Source organism: Silurus meridionalis, chromosome 17 (genome assembly GCF_014805685.1).
Source record: "Silurus meridionalis isolate SWU-2019-XX chromosome 17, ASM1480568v1, whole genome shotgun sequence".
NCBI lineage: Eukaryota > Metazoa > Chordata > Actinopteri > Siluriformes > Siluridae > Silurus > Silurus meridionalis.
In genome coordinates, this window is record NC_060900.1 from 14394233 (window position 1) to 14406705 (window position 12473).

A 12473-nucleotide genomic window follows, 5' to 3' on the forward strand; every position below is an offset into this window, starting at 1 on the left:
TGGAGCTGTTTTGTTGCCCACAATGCTAGCATTTTAGTAAAGCTAATTTTCATAATTATGGAAAATGATAGTGCTTTCAAGTCTGTGTTTTATTTCAGAGTAACCTCTTTTCAGTTAGCTGAGACTAATTACTTTGCACAAGTGTAAACTATATTTGAAAACGTTCTCCTGAATTTGCCTTATGGTTATAAACACATTTTATGAGCATTCATTAGTTGAAGAGACAGTTTTGCCTATGGGTTCAGTCTATATTGTTAAATTAGCATTAACCACTGTGTAGGAAGTAGTATGTCTCTGATTAAATAAACAGCAATTTGAACTGCATTTGCTTCATGAACATGACTGCGCGCTCAGTGACAGGCTCTCATGTCAGGTTGAGACCATATTAGTCATGTCAGCCTATGCTGGAGTCACTGATTTTATTTACAGTGGACAGTCTTGCCTAGGGTCTAGTATTTCATTCAGGTCATCCATCACTCAGTCAGCAGGCATAAAACCATACCATCCACCATGCTTTTTTACTGTATAAAGTGGAACAATCAGCCTGGATTTGTCATAAAGCACAGTTTGACAGCCGTTTTTGGTATAATATAGTCGAGATGCACACCCTTTGAGGTGGAGAGCATAGAGAGCCAGAGCCTCCTCCATCAAGGTTGTTTCCTAGGATTTCAGTTGCATGCCCCATGCTATTAAGGGAATCTGAGTGGAGAATAGTGTTTTCACAGTGCTCTGAATGGGATTCACAGGCACATGGAAGCTCTCTCTCTCTCTCTCTCTCTCTCTCTCTCACACTGTCACCTCGCCTTCCTCTGTCCCTATATTCCTTCCTCTCTCTTCTTCACCTTCTCTCTCTCAGCTTTCTGGCACCACTGTGTCATCATGATAGCTATCAAACGTGATGGTGGAATAGGAGTTGCATTAATATGCTTTAAAATTGATACCTGAAAACCAGCAGTGCTATTCATTTTAAATTAAAATTAACCTGTCAATTCTGGTCATGCCTGACCCTGGAGTAATTATCAGCCATGATTTGAGGGGCTGATTTGTTTCCTACAATGCACTAGCAAAAACAGCGGAATAAAAATGTCAGAAGGCCAGTAGGTTGTTGTAAATCTTTTCCGTACGAAAGAGCCTTGGTTTCAATCCAAGTAAGTAATGGAAGGCAGAGCAATTGGGGAATCATTTCTTTCATCGATCTAATCATATGAGCTTCTCCAATTAATGAATCATATTGAATTGGATGTACTATGGTTTAAAAAAAAGGCAAATGTCTGATCCTTCGAGTAAAGCCGAGTCCACTTCAGGCTCAGCCATCGATCTGTGACGCATACTACTGAGCTAATCCAATTAATTTGTTTTGCTGGCAAGGCAAGATTGTAAAGTCATGGCCTGTCCGGCATGTATGTACCCAGTTTCTACAGGTGCCTATGATGAAACTAATGAAGGAATGAAGGGATAACACGTCTCGCTTCCTCATTCTTGCAGGCTGAAGTAAAGACATAGCGAGGAGCCAGAGCAAAAATGAGGTCAGAGGCCTTGTTGCTGTATTTCACCCTGCTACAGATGGCTGGAGCTGCCTTCCCAGAGGACTCGGAGCCAATCACTATTTCACATAGCAACTGTGAGTAACCAGGAGCTGTTGGGAGCAACGTCTACACCTCTTTGTTCTTCACTCCTTTCCTTCACTGTCCATCTTTCATACACATTTCTCATTCTCCCAAGCTCGCATTCGCATTCACATTCATTTCCCTCTTTGTCTCCCTCTTTTTATTTCTTGTCCTTTTCTCATTCTGATGCACATTCTTCACTTACATTTTTCCTCTCCTTCTGTTATTTATTAAGCCAGAAACACTTATCTCACTCATGATAACAAGACAGCACTTTATTCATAACCTTTCTCTTCTCCTTTAATTCTTTCACTATTTTTTACTTGCTTTTTTCCCCCTTTCACTTATATCCTTTGTCTATTTCTCACTCATTTTTTGTGGCACCCTCACCTGCTAACTCTTTCCTAGTTTCTTTCTCTCTCTCTTTTTCTCTCTCGCTCTCTCTCGCTCTCTCTCACTCTCTCTCTCTCTCTCTCTCTCTCTCTCTCTCTCTATTCCTCTTCTTGCACTGTTTGAAACATGATTCGACACTGAAGGAAGCACACGAGAAAATGTGAACTTTAAATGCTATTTGAAATGGATTCTTTTGAACATCAAAGGATAATCCTTTATTTTCCCCCGTCAAAGCTTAAAGCCTTATGTTGAGGTCTAACTGCTATGTGGGGCATAGAGATTTAGGGTAACTTTTATTTCCTTTTTATTCCTACCCTTTTCACTCTCTCAGTGAAATCAACTAGCGATCCCAATATTATTTGTTGATGTACTTGGAATTCTTTTTGCCTCTATTTTATCTTTTTTTTTTTTTTTTATCTTTGCAGATACAAAACATTACCCAGTGTTTGTCGGACACAGACCGGGAAGGAACAACACACAACGGCACAAACTGGATATTCAGCTGATCGTCATAACGAATCGGACTCTTTATATAGCTGCAAGGTCAGTTAGCTTACTGTCTACATTCGGCAAAAGGACGAATGCAAACCACAAGACTTAAAAGAGCCTCGTTCTCATGCAACCATAACCAGAGCTTCTGCCATCACAAAAATACACACCATCTCTGGAATTTTGAGGGAGTAGCATTTCCGTAAAAATGGTTTATACGTACGAAACATAACCATAATGACTCAAGCAGACTAACATCATTCACATGGGTAGAATCACAAAGTTTATAAGAAGGTCACTCATGATGTTTATATATGCTGTGTAAATTTTATGAATATTGGATAATTATTGCCAAAATATTGTTAAGGTCACAAAAGATACATTTGATACTTAGGAACTAAACAACATTTAAAATTGTATTCCATTAAAAAAACTAAGCCTATATGCACCAAAGAAAGTGCTACATTGTCTAGAAGACGTGAGATGATCCAGTTTAACAAACTATTGAAGTAGTAAAACAGCTATTCTGCTAGAAATAATGAAAAGTATTATTGCACAAATGCCAAAAAAACCCAATGAAAAGCAATAAAGAAATTCAAACTGAAAGGATGTATGGAGCTACTGGCAGCTGTAAGAGTGAATAATGCTGGTGTGTGGTTGATATCTGGGGTGCACAGAATTGGAAATGAATATTTTTTTTCTTTTCGTGCTTCATGGGGTTTTTGCAAATGAAAGTCTAGCCAGCAATGCCAGTATCACCTTTGGAAATATATTAGATGGAGGCTGATGAGAAGAGTACTATGCACACAGCACCCAGTTTGGTTCACATTTACTGCACCAACTAGTTGAGAGATAAGAGTCCTATAGGCTGGTGAGCTATCACAAACGACCTGGCTGCTGACTGGTGTCCAGACATTGTGGCCTGCTCTGTGGCTGTCGTTTGTCTAAAACCATGCATACATTTGATCAAAATAATTTTCTACAGAGTTTGTCAAAATAGTCGTTGTAAGCTGCACTACTATATAAATAGTAAGCAAAAAATTATATTTTCTATTTTCTATTTTAAAATGTTAATGAATCATTCAGTTTGTGGTTTTGGACACGTCTCTGCTGTGGCACATAAGATTGGTTTCATTCAGTTTGCTGTATCTTGGCCCACAGATGGCCCACAGAGATACGGTCCAAAAGCTGATGCTACTTGTGAATGGCTTCACATCATTTGGCTCATCATGAGGTCCAGTGATTAAAAGGTTAGCCAGCTCGATAGTGTAGCACACAGCACAGTATTAGAAAAGTGGATTTGGATCTTTTTTTTTTATTGGCCGCCTGGAAGCTCTAGCAGATGCTTTAAATAGAATTTAGTGGGAGGCTGGAAATATTTACCCACAAAGATTTAAATGAGGTTGTTATTACATAATTATGGTGCAGTGTTTATATAAATTTGGTTTATGTGTTCCATGAGTTGGTTTGAAATACCTCACGGTATTGTTCTCTTGTTAGCTAGCTTTCAACTCGTCTTTGAACCTAAACATTGCATTCAGATTATAAAGCCCAAAAAAACATTGGGATTTATTTCTTACAAAAATAAATGAAATTATTAAATAATTGGGTTTGGCAAAACTTATTTTGAGCTGTGGGTGGCTTTTTTAAAGCAGTGTATGAGTCCATTTGTTGTGGTCACTAACTGGAAGTGATCACCGGCTGGTGGATTATTATTTTGTTTTGTCTAAGGCCTCTTTGTTTTAATAGTAAGTAAATATGTGCCACTGTAGCCACTGGCTTGCACAGACAAGAAAAGTCATGGCTTTTCTGATGATGTTACAGATAGGAGAATGACCATGAATTTAATTGGTTGGCACATATTTAAATTTTATGTTTAATAACACAATATTTTGAAACATATTACATTTTTATCTACCAAGCTAGTTAACATTAGAAAAAACATTCTATAATTAAAAAAATATAAACCATGGGATTTAGAAATTACTTATTTGGATGCAAGTCATGTTTTTTTTTTCTTTTCTTTCTTTTTTTTTTTTTTTTTATCTTAGCAGTACATTTTCCTGCTGGAAAATTTAGCTTCAGCACCAGCTGCTAAGCTGATTAAGCATCTAGATCATCTTTGCTCGTAAGTGCTTGTTGAAAAGAAACCGTTTCTCAATTACAGCACGTCCTGCAAAAGTAATTTTTTAAAGAACAATTCACAACAGTAAGGCAATTTAAACATCGCTTCTCTTGATCAGTTCAATCAAGTACTAAGGAAGCTGGATAATAACCTTCTACAGAAAAAAAATGCTTGATCTGTGTTCTGAGAGCTGAAAACAAGTAAAAGCACTCAAATATTCCCTATGATCAAGAACAAGCAGTACAAGCACCGAGGTAAACCTGGTTTACATTATGGCCTGTATACTATTATGATTTATATTCCCGGACAGCTTGAAAATTTGTCTAATTGTTAAATAAGTACTAAGTCTAAAATTAGCACCAAATTCTTATAATTCATCAAAGCGATTAGCAGAATTGGCTGGCAGTTGCATTTTTCTCAATCTAGAAGGAATCTAGGGAGAAGTAACAATTTTGTGACCCCTTAATGCTACTGAGAGGTTTCTGCAGATTCATTGTTCACATTCCCTTTTCCCTGTCTGTGGCTTGCCAGGGCAACTGTTCTCATCATTCTTGTGGGAGCCCCTTTGGCATGCTATGGGAATGGGTCTAGTGGTCCATGAGGTATTCAGGTTCATCCCTTTCAAAACAGAGCAGCAAATGAGGTCCAGGAGTCTTGGATTCATCCACTGTTTTCAAATCCCATTAAGGGCCCACTAATGATGTGGATTGTGATTTTCTACTTTGTGCTTTTTCAGCTGGTCTAAGAGGACCCCCCCAACAACCTTCTTTTATAAATGGGACAGGTATACTCACTGGAACTGACTATATCTGTGCAGCCTAATTGCTGGTGGTGGTGTTAATTTTTTGTAGGTTGTATTTAAAGTCAAAGCAGACAATATACAATGTTGCCCCAGCCATTTACAATGTGGTTATGAAGGGGGTCGGTAGTAAACTGGGGTACGTTATTAGGTGTGGGGTGCATACTAATGAAGGTCCCCATCCCTCCTGTCAGGGAGTGAGATTGTTTTACAAAAGGCCACCAGATGGACCACAGTGGCCCTCAGTCACCCCTGAAAAAAAACTGGGGTGTTATGAAAACGACATTCCTCAGCACAAAGCCACTCTGTTCTCCTGGTGGGCGGCCAAGTCCTCTCCCCCTCCTCTCGGCCCAAGCACAACACACCCCGATATCAGATCTTTAAGCAAACGGATACACTTGGAGCATATCAAAGTTTTGTAACACCTCAGGCACCGCAAATAAAAGGAGGTGCTCAACTCATGCAGCCAAATGTTGGGTTTTGTTTGTTTGCTTGTGTTGAGCTCCAGAGGTCTATGTTTGCTTGGCTAGTCCAGCACTTGCACAGCATGAAAGGAACCCTGCGCTTGTTATACTCGGGTCTTTTGCAGCTGGATGAAAAGCAGAACTGTTCAAATGCTTTAAGGCTATCAAAATAGGAAACCTGGGGAGTTTCATCCGCAGGTGGCAATGTGTGGAGTTAGTGATGTGTCCACAGGTGCAACTGGAGCTTGAACTGGCCATATTTGCACAGTGATTGCTGAAGTATTCTGCTGTCATCCTACTTCATTATCTATTAACTTATCTGTTGGTTTGTGGCTGAAATAATTAAACTGCTGTTAAATGTTTAAGAATGCAGAGAGGTTGGGTTTCAAAAGCATTTCAGTAGGTTTCGGTGTTACTCTCTCTGAAAAGTGTTCCATTTAGCATCCTTAAGGGTTCATCTGTTTATCAGATCTTTGTCAAAGAAAAAACTTGTTTAGTCCTATTAAAAAAAGAAGCCTTATTCTGAGCCTTTAATTATCCTTTACATATATATATATATATATATATATATATATATATATATATATATATATATATATATATATATATATATATATGTCATTACTTAAATGGCATGTAGCTATTGCAGCTGTGAGCTGTTCACCTACAGAATTACTTTGTATTCATCATGCTTTTTAATATAAGGGTAGAGAAAATTTACCCTGATAATATTTAATGACCCGCTGTGCTGATATTCATGTTGAACTTTACGATGTAACGGCATACATTTCACTCAATTAATGATCCTCTGCTGTTGTAATTATTCGGTAGAATAGAGTTTCATTAACGGACTGTGAGACCGTCAGGTGAGATGACACCTTACCCATGCTAATTGAAATGCATTAGGAGTGGAGCTCAATTACTCCTTAGACGAAGTGGTATAGGATCACTTATGGGTTTAGCTTTTCGCGTTCTAGAAGTACGTCAGTGATCTTGACCTGCATTTCAAGTTAAGAAGTATAGCCTTTGAAACCAATAGAGATAGTGAGTGTTTGTGGGTGGTTTGTAAGCCCAGGAATGCACCTTCATGATTAGCTTTAGACTTGAATACCCAACCAGCGGTGCACAGAGAATGAGCAAAAATTCGGAGCCAGCATATCGGCTTCACCAGCCCTAATCATTTTGAGCACCGTGTAATGAAGATGTTTAAAACAAGATCATTTCTTGGCTCAGAGTCATGCAGAACTCGCCATTTATCCGAGGCAACTAAGAGTGAGATTATTTATCTATTTTTTACCCAACAAAAGCGGCTACACCATTCAAAAAAGACTGGAGACTGAACTATTTGAAATTCGACACATGTATGATTAATTACCAGCTTCTGACGGAGACTTTGGATAACATAATTGGAAAGAAGTTTATCCAGCTGGAGATTGCCAAGCCCCAGGAAACTTGTATAAGTGGATTCATTTCAGAAATGGCTTCTCTTCCAGACTTTATTAAATTTGTATAATGAGAACGCAAGCCACTGTGCAGGTTGTTAGATATAATTAAACTGAACTCAGCGGATGTTGACGAGGCACTTTGATTAAACACACATTTACAAGTAGTCTCAAACAAATTAAACAGTTTACAGTACAGCCAGTCCCACAATCCCACCTGTCCAAAACTGAAGACTATACAATCCGACTTTTGTCACGTATACAAACCGGGGAGGGTTTCACATAGGTTGTTTGACTTGAGTTTATCAGCACCATATGCAAGTGGAGATTTTGTTATAACCAGTCGAAACACATAACTTCTGTCTCATATTTTAATGAGTGTTGGTATCGGTTTCCTGTGCTTGAGCACTGAACTTAATTGACCTGAACAGCACAGAATGACTTGGCACTCTCCCAACGAGCAGCCTTCCATCAGAACAAAGGCAGCTTTGTAGGTACTGAAGCCCTTTAAAACCTTTGTAGCTTGTGCCTATTCCCTAAAGTGGTGTTCATTTTAAAAAGAAAGCACACTGGAGATTGACAGTAAAGGACGATCTCTAATTCCACATTCAAATGAATTCTTTTTGTCATCTTTGCAGAGATCACATATATACAGTGGACATCGACACAGCAGACACTGAGGAGATCTTTTTCAACAAGGTAAGCGGTTTGTGTCAGACTGTCTTCTGGGATACGATCCTGTACTCCATCGTAATTACTTGGCAGCACTGAAACCCAAGCAGGAGACACTCCAGCACTGTGACGCTGCTAAGCAGATTATCCTATCAAGAGTCGACGCTATGCGTCATCTATTCTAGTAAAGAGGGAGCCGAGAGGCTGACGATTTACACGTACATGTAACTGCTCCCGATTATGCCAGTGATGTGGGCAGTGAAATACCAACACAGCGTGATTGATCCTGGTCCTGAGCAGGCGAGAGAGATTGATTAATGAAAGGTTACGATTTAGTATCAGTGATTTATTTAATTAGCGGTTCGTGAATGCGGCTTCGTACTTAAACGTATGTTAGAATGACTGCTGATCTGACCTCAAGGGGTAATAAGAGACTAACATAATCTAGTCTAATGTGTTGTATTCATTGCACAAGCTTGTCTTCAGTGTAAAGCCTAAGCAGATCAGCCATCGATTTTTTCTCTCCACAGAAACTCACATGGAAGTCCAGGCAACCCGATGTGGACACCTGTAGAATGAAAGGAAAGCACAAGGTATATGGAGCATTTCTTTATTATTTTATCATGTCATCATATCACAGGATCTATTTTTTGCTCATCCAGATAATGTAATAGTTTGAAATTGAATAAAGGCTTTTAGGGCCAGGCTAATGTCATTTTGTAACATGAGACGGCATAACGTATTTGAAAATGACACAATTGGTAACGTAATGGACCGAAATAAAGGTGATCAAGTAGAACGATGAGCAGGCAAACACATAGACTTGGGTTACACAAGTCATGCTTGAATTTGACATTTGTTCTCATCTGCAGGATGAATGCCACAATTTCATCAAGGTCCTTCTCCAGCAAACCGATGACACCTTGTTTGTGTGCGGGACCAACGCATTCAACCCTTCTTGTCGATCCTACAAGGTATCACCATCTGCCCTATGGCCTCTCTTCACACAATCCGCTGCAGATTGGAATGCGGGCAACTCAATAAAAGATGACATATAATATAGCAAGAAAGCTAAGGAGCTATGAACAGTGATGGAATATTCTCACATGAGTGATTTGCAGCTGTGGGCCCACAGTGTTGATAAAAGCAGTGGCAGCCAGCTGTGCATGGATGATTTGTTTTAGTTCCTAAAATGCTATAGGTAGTCATATGTAAGTGTGTTCTTGTTTTATGTTATGACATATTTATCACTGAGTAATGTCTTTGGCTTGATAACATGCGAGAGCATGCACTGTCTTCTGCAAGAAAGTTTGAAATGTCATTAAAAGGGCACACCAACTAGAGAAATAGCCCCTGACGCTTGCACATTTTTCTAAAGGTCTCCATGGGTGTTTTTTTCTCCAGATTTCTGAGGTATTAATTGCTGATGTTTTTCATTCGTTACAGTTACAGTAATTGTAGGGGTGTAAAGGTCCTTTTTTTTTTATGAACGTTGTTTACTATTATGAACAGTTGTGTTTACAGTTTATAGTTTCCATTTTAAATAAAATGCCTGCTTGGTTTAAAAAAATATATATTATAAATCAAATTAATGCAATACACTTTTTAATTATATTAACTAAATTGAGTATATATCCATTTCGCTAAACAGTGACACTGCGCTACTTGATCTGTACCGAAAACAGATTTGAACTGCACATGTGAAAAAAGTCATCAATGACTTTCTGTCATTGCGAAAGTTTTTACAACAGTCTAGCGATATGGAGATATATATATATACTCAATTTAATATATACAATAAAAAAACGTGTATTGCATTAATTTGATTTATTCTATTTTATCTTTTTATATTTAATTTTAATGAGTTTGGTGAAGATTAAAGAAACTTGTGGTCAGCCCCTTTTTTTTGAGGGACCTCAGATTTTAACTATGTTCCGCATGTAAAACAAGAAGTGCATTCAGTACATGTGCATCGTATTGAAAAAGTTCTGGTTTGGTATGAATAAATGTACCCTTACCTTCCTAGTTAATTAACATAAAGTCACAATATGGCGAAGTGTTTGTGGGCGCCTTACCATCCCAACCAAATGGAAAAACCTTTTAGAAGATTTTGAAGATTGGCTTGGGGAATTTGTGCTCATTCAGCCACAAGAGCATCAGTGGGGTCAGGCAGTGATGTCAGGGTCAGGCAGTGATGTCAGGTAAGGATGCATGGAGCTCAGCTGGTGTTCTGTTTCATCCCCAAGGTGTTCAGTGGGATTGAAATCAGAGCTCTGTGAAGGCCATTCGAGTTCTTTTACACCGACCATGTACAAATGGAGCTCGTTTTTTGTACAGGGGCGCGGACATGCTGGAACATGTTTGGGCCCCTTAGTTTAAGTTAAGTGAGTTTGTAAAACTGCAGCAACTTTGTGGCAGCAGTTTGGGGAAGGCTGACATACGGGTGTATTCTTTTATCACATTTTTTTGTATAGTGCACGTCCTTTTATTAGGCTCAGGGCCTCAAATATACTCTTTGTTCTTTGCCAAATTGCATTTGGACCCTGTTTTCTTTGTTTTTCTCAATCATTTTAGGTGTGCATACATTTTTTTTATAAAATTTCTCTTAATGTATCATAGTAATTTACATATTGAATTTAAAACAGCAGCATGTTCTCCAGTGAGTAAGGTGCAAAGTGGGTAAAATCACTGGCACAAAAAATGCCTCAGCCTTTTTTTAAACAAAAGGGAGTGAATTCTTTTTGCCAAGAACCGCGGTATCTGCTCACAGATTTCCCGCCTCCCAGGGATATTTGGCCCTTGCTGGGTTGTGTGACAGCGGTGTGCTTGTGTGTGTCCACCGTGGCCACTCTTTCACCTTTCCATCCTCACAGCATGATGACTCTGAAAAAGGGGCCTCTGTTTCAGGTCCAAACTCAGTTCACATTAATCAGCACCTCTCAGACAGAGAGAGAGAGAGAGAGAGAGAGAGAGAGTAAAGAGAGAAAGAGCTGAAGAGAGGGGTGGACACAAATGTACTACAGCTCTGCTCCATGCACACCCCCACACACCCCCACACACACCTCTCACCCCTAAGGGCCTATCTATAGCCCTCTCAACACTTGCCCTGGGATCATTTAGACACATACCTCAGAGTCGAACAGGCGAGCAGTTCTTTGTGTGTTAATACCCCCCATCAGCTTCCTCATATACAGGTGGTGTGGATTATGTCACCTGTTGCTAGACAGAGCAGCAGGAAAATAAGGGGCACTGAGGTGATGTCCCTCACCATGTAATTACTGGAAAGAGCACAAAAAACTTCCCCTACCCATGTCAAAGAGGGGCCCTACCTAGTCCATTACGGAAACCATTAGTCCATATGGGAATGATGGGTCTTTTGGGTGTAATGTGATACGCCTCCTACGGTTGTCGACTGAATTGCCTGTGACTCTGCTGCGATTCCGGGCAAACGTCGATCCTTTGATGGAATTAATTAATATATCAATCAATGTCATTGTTAAAGGAAAAACTCCAGGATGCTAAAGTGGAGGAACACATCTGTCAAGACCTTTTTTATGATTTGTCTGGTCTATATACGATAGGGTTTTGACCTCATATATCAAACTACTCTTTAGGAGTCTCTTCCTCCCATTGAAATGCTCAGGAAAAGCTCAGTAGCATAAGGGACAGATTTAATACACACAAAAACTCTTACACCGTTAAACTGACAAATAAAAATGTATGGTGTAGTCAGTGGTGGATGAAGTACACAAAGCTTGTAGTTTAGTTACAGTAGAGATACAGTCGGTAAAATATTACTCCAGTTAAAATAAAAGTGCTCACTTTAAACGTTCACATTAACACATAAAAGTAAAGGTTTAAAAGTATTTGCCTTCAAATGCACTTCGGTATCCAAAGTATTATATTTATTATGGCTTTAATGTTCCTATTATAATTTTTGTAACAAGGCTTTTGCTTAATCAAATCAGTTCATGTGGAAAGACTCTAATGTTACTCTTAGCACATAGAATGATAATAATGAGTCTCACACTGATTGATATCTATTCAAATTATCATGAGCCCAAAACCTTCTTTTCAACTACTTAAAAAAAAATTATGCAGATCAGGCAATGGGTGTTGTGACAAGTTAGAATTAGGAGTTTCTTCGTAATTTATTGCTTTCAAAATGTTCTGCTTGCTGTTGAACTGACGCTAAACTGTATGTTTGTGTTAAATAGAAGCCACCAAGCACCAATCAAAAAAGTTTAAAACAAAGATCTCATGCTCTACCCTGATTGCGTGCTTGACCAGCTATGTTTTTATCCACTAATATATAAAAGGAATGACTGATTTCACTAAATGTAGTTCAGTAAAATATATTTGACAGAAATGTTTTTCTTGGTTTTCTTTTTCTTTGGTTTAACACGTCATGATAGGAAATGTTAATTAGGCTTCTGGTGTGGGCTTCTGATATTTCTTACTCTCAAGCAGAAATTCGAAATT

At 38.8% G+C, this 12473-nt stretch overlaps 1 protein-coding gene across 5 annotated transcripts in view; it reads left to right on the forward strand.

The window, feature by feature from the left end:
- Positions 1 to 12473, forward strand: part of sema6a (sema domain, transmembrane domain (TM), and cytoplasmic domain, (semaphorin) 6A) — a 69287-nt gene that overhangs the window by 22896 nt on the left and 33918 nt on the right. For 4 of the 5 annotated variants that reach the window (XM_046870615.1, XM_046870614.1, XM_046870616.1 and 1 more), the window contains exons 2-6: positions 1486 to 1621; positions 2426 to 2543; positions 7958 to 8018; positions 8522 to 8584; positions 8864 to 8965. In XM_046870615.1, the coding sequence (XP_046726571.1) occupies positions 1522 to 1621; positions 2426 to 2543; positions 7958 to 8018; positions 8522 to 8584; positions 8864 to 8965 (444 nt within the window). In that variant the 5' untranslated portion in view covers positions 1486 to 1521. Of the gene's footprint in view, positions 1 to 1485; positions 1622 to 2425; positions 2544 to 7957; positions 8019 to 8063; positions 8415 to 8521; positions 8585 to 8863; positions 8966 to 12473 lie in introns of those variants that run through there. The other variant, XM_046870618.1, reaches the window with a different exon arrangement.